At 57.8% G+C, this 3,107-nt stretch overlaps 1 protein-coding gene across 1 annotated transcript; it reads right to left on the reverse strand.

Annotated features, from left to right (window-relative positions):
- Window positions 1-1,322: 1,322 nt before the first annotated feature.
- On the reverse strand, window positions 1,323-2,726 carry LOC142356672 (uncharacterized). The gene is made up of 4 exons (XM_075408500.1): window positions 2,627-2,726; window positions 2,182-2,326; window positions 1,790-1,912; window positions 1,323-1,513 (listed from the first exon to the last, which is right to left on the reverse strand). Exons 1-4 carry the CDS (start codon window positions 2,629-2,631, stop codon window positions 1,379-1,381), a joined length of 408 nt encoding a protein of 135 aa, XP_075264615.1. The 5' UTR covers window positions 2,632-2,726; the 3' UTR covers window positions 1,323-1,378.
- Window positions 2,727-3,107: the final 381 nt, after the last annotated feature.

The raw sequence follows: 3,107 nt of genomic DNA on the forward strand, positions 1-3,107 counted from the left end.
ACGGCAGCGGGGCATTGTATTTGGGAAGCTAGTACAACTCCGCACACGCAACGCGCGACATCCCTACTTACCGGCCACACTGACGGAGCACCCGGCGTCGCCGACAACTCCATGAGGGTATGTTCTCCCAGGTATGTTCTCCTGTGTTCTCTTCGACTCTCATAGGATTCACCGCACATATCGCCAGAACGTGTCTCCTAGTTTTCGAAGCGCTGAAATCGGCCCAGATTTCGCGATTTTGACGTCGATCGTGTGCCGGTGCCGGCCACCCCTCCGCATGCCTTCCCCCTTCCCTTATCGCAGCTACCAATAACGAAATGGCAGGGGGGCACATATATCTATGTCTTACACTGAGCCTGACTTGCCCATGATAGTCTAGAGACATCAATGGCATTCGCTGGCAGCTTACCATTTTGATCATAGCGGCTCTCAGCCGCTCATGAACAGGGCAGGGTCTTTCGAGCAGTGCTGTCTACGTTGTTTCCTCCTGTTGTCGCAGTCTAGGCTGACCGACTGAGATGTATCTATGGGCCACAACAGAGGTAGGGTAGGCTACCACTGGGCGGCGACCAAAGATAAGAGCCCCTCAACTCTTTGTCTGATCCAGTATACTGCACAACCCCGACGTGGATAGTAATTAAACAGGACTGTTTAATCGGACTGTCGGCGTTCGGTTCGTGTCTCTCGGGACGATCCCGGGCCTGCAGTTGGGAATGGGGATGGAATCTCTTTGCATCGACGTCGATGGCTGTCTGGGAACGGCTGCATGTGTCACCACCTCCTTGGTCCGCAATCTCAAGAACCCCCCCCCCCCCCCCCCCACTGCCCCCGCTCTGCTCCCTTTCCTCGCACTTTCCTCACAATCTAAAGGTGTGAGAAATCTCGTGTGCCCCCGTGCTTTCACGGACCGCATCATGGTGGGGCCTTTCGGTGTTGTAGCACAGATAGCCAACCTAGCAGATGCAGTCCCCCATCCCCAGCCATGTCACACCTTGGCCTGCACCGCAAGGAGGGAGCAGCACGCTTACATTACTCAATGCGCCCTCAACCCTGGCACACAGCATACACCCTTTGATCTCACATGGGCACAACCATGTCTGGCCTGCATCATGGATTCATACCGGCAAGTATGCTGTACGCCATCACGGTGACACTGCCCACCAGGCTGCCATGACACCTCCGTTAGCATGCACCTCCGTTCCTGCCCACCTCCACTGCTCCCTTGCAACCCCACAAGCGCTGGGAGTCCATGCGTGATTTTACAGCCAGTTTCAGACAACAGCAGGGAAGCTGACCCTGAACACCATTTAATTGATCATGCTGTAAACGCTCCCCTCCATCACTGCATGGTCGGGACTCCTCTTGGATGGCCACTCGCTCAAAAGATCTCGCCGAGAGTGCACCTCACGCCTCCCCCGCCGATGCGCTCCAATGTGTCAATCGGGGCATGGATAATGCTCGCGCAGTGACGGAGGATAGTTGCTCGCTGATCTGCGGTGAAGGCGTTGTATGCCTGCAAATCGGACAGGGCAGGGGGTGTCTGGTCAGTCAGCCACGGACCGGGCAAGGTACAGAGCAGTGCTAAGAGACCGACGCTGCGCACAGCATCCGGTGCGACACACCACAGCGTATGCACTAAGAGAGTATCTTGGGACATCCATTCCCCAGACAGCAACGCACACGTGTTATATGGTGGCATGATCGTGCAGACATGGCACTGGGAGCTCGGTGTGACAAGGGCTGGGCAGTGGACCAGCCACTGCTGGTCACTAGCTGGACATGGACTCGCCTGTGTGGACATGGCCATGGCAGGGAGGCCTCTGCCATCCTGAACTTCCAAAGCATTGCCGGCCAGGGCCCCCATCTGCGACCTCGTGATCTCCACAACGGTATGTGTCTTCCTCAAGGACGCCTGCGTGAGGGTTGGGACTCACATGCCATTAGAAGGCATTACGGATCACAGGCAGAGTGCAAGGCAGAGTGCGAGGGCGCGGCATAGGGCAAGAGAGTGCCCCGTGAGTGAAAAGAAAACCAGAAGTGGTGCTGGTCAGGGGCCGGCCATCGGGGGCTGCGGGGCCGGAGAGTGAGAGGCGATGCAGAGCTTCAAGCCTCGATGCAGCCAAGTGTGAGAAGCCCTGCGGAGTGAGGAGGGGAGGAGGCCGCTTTGCAGGCTTGCCCTACCAGGAGATGCTCGCGTTCCTTGGCATCAGCCACGGACTCAGAGCAAACGATTGCGACGTCCGTCCCGATGGCCATCATCACATTTGTGTGGTACACAGGGTGTCCTTTAGCATCGGTGGAATGGAATGTCACCAGCTCCTTGTACCTAACGGACAGTCCGACCTTTTCAGCACAGAAGCCTCAACCCCCCCCCCCCCCCCCCGCACACCACCACCACCACCACCACTCGCTTGTCGCCCCCGCGTATGGAGGTGAGGGCAGGACGTGCCAAGTGCTGAGAGGCGGTGATCGCATGCAGTGAAGTGGTGCGCAGGAAATGTTGCTATAATTCTCAACAACCGGCCACCAGCTCAACTCTCGCTTCATCCTTCTCTTCCTGCGCCACTGGCCCACTCCCACCTCCAGTCACGCATTCACCCTGAGTGTTGTTGAATCAGACACGCACCCCATCTCTTCGACCCATTTCTGAGCCAATCGTGGGTGGGCTCTCTCAGACAGTGCCACATAGGCAACACCGTTTATGCGGTCATTTACCAGGACGCCGGTGCCCTGCGGAGGAAACAGCAAAAAGTCCCGTGGGCACATGGAAATCCTCAACAGCCGTGCATGTACTGGCAGCTTTAATTTGACAACCTGATGCCCACAACCCCTCGCCTTGGCGCCAGATCAGTAACGATCGGAGTACCGTGGCGGCAAAATTCTCAAGCAAGACCCACACCTCCCTCGCGGGCATGTGAAGACATTGCGGAGCAGGGATGGACAGGGCCTCGTCTGCCGCCACACCAGGCCCAAGTGGGTGGGTCGGCCTCCATTGGACCCTCTCAGGGAAGCTATGGGTGCTGGGGCGATCAGCGACGCATGCAAGTCGGTGAGGGCACAGCGAGCTCAAGTTGGGAGCCACAGCCAGGCAAAGGGGCCGGCCGAGA

The sequence above is a fragment of the Convolutriloba macropyga genome, unplaced genomic scaffold (assembly GCF_964194025.1).
Source record: "Convolutriloba macropyga unplaced genomic scaffold, txConMacr16.3 SCAFFOLD_5134, whole genome shotgun sequence".
In the NCBI taxonomy this organism is placed as follows: domain Eukaryota; kingdom Metazoa; phylum Xenacoelomorpha; order Acoela; family Convolutidae; genus Convolutriloba; species Convolutriloba macropyga.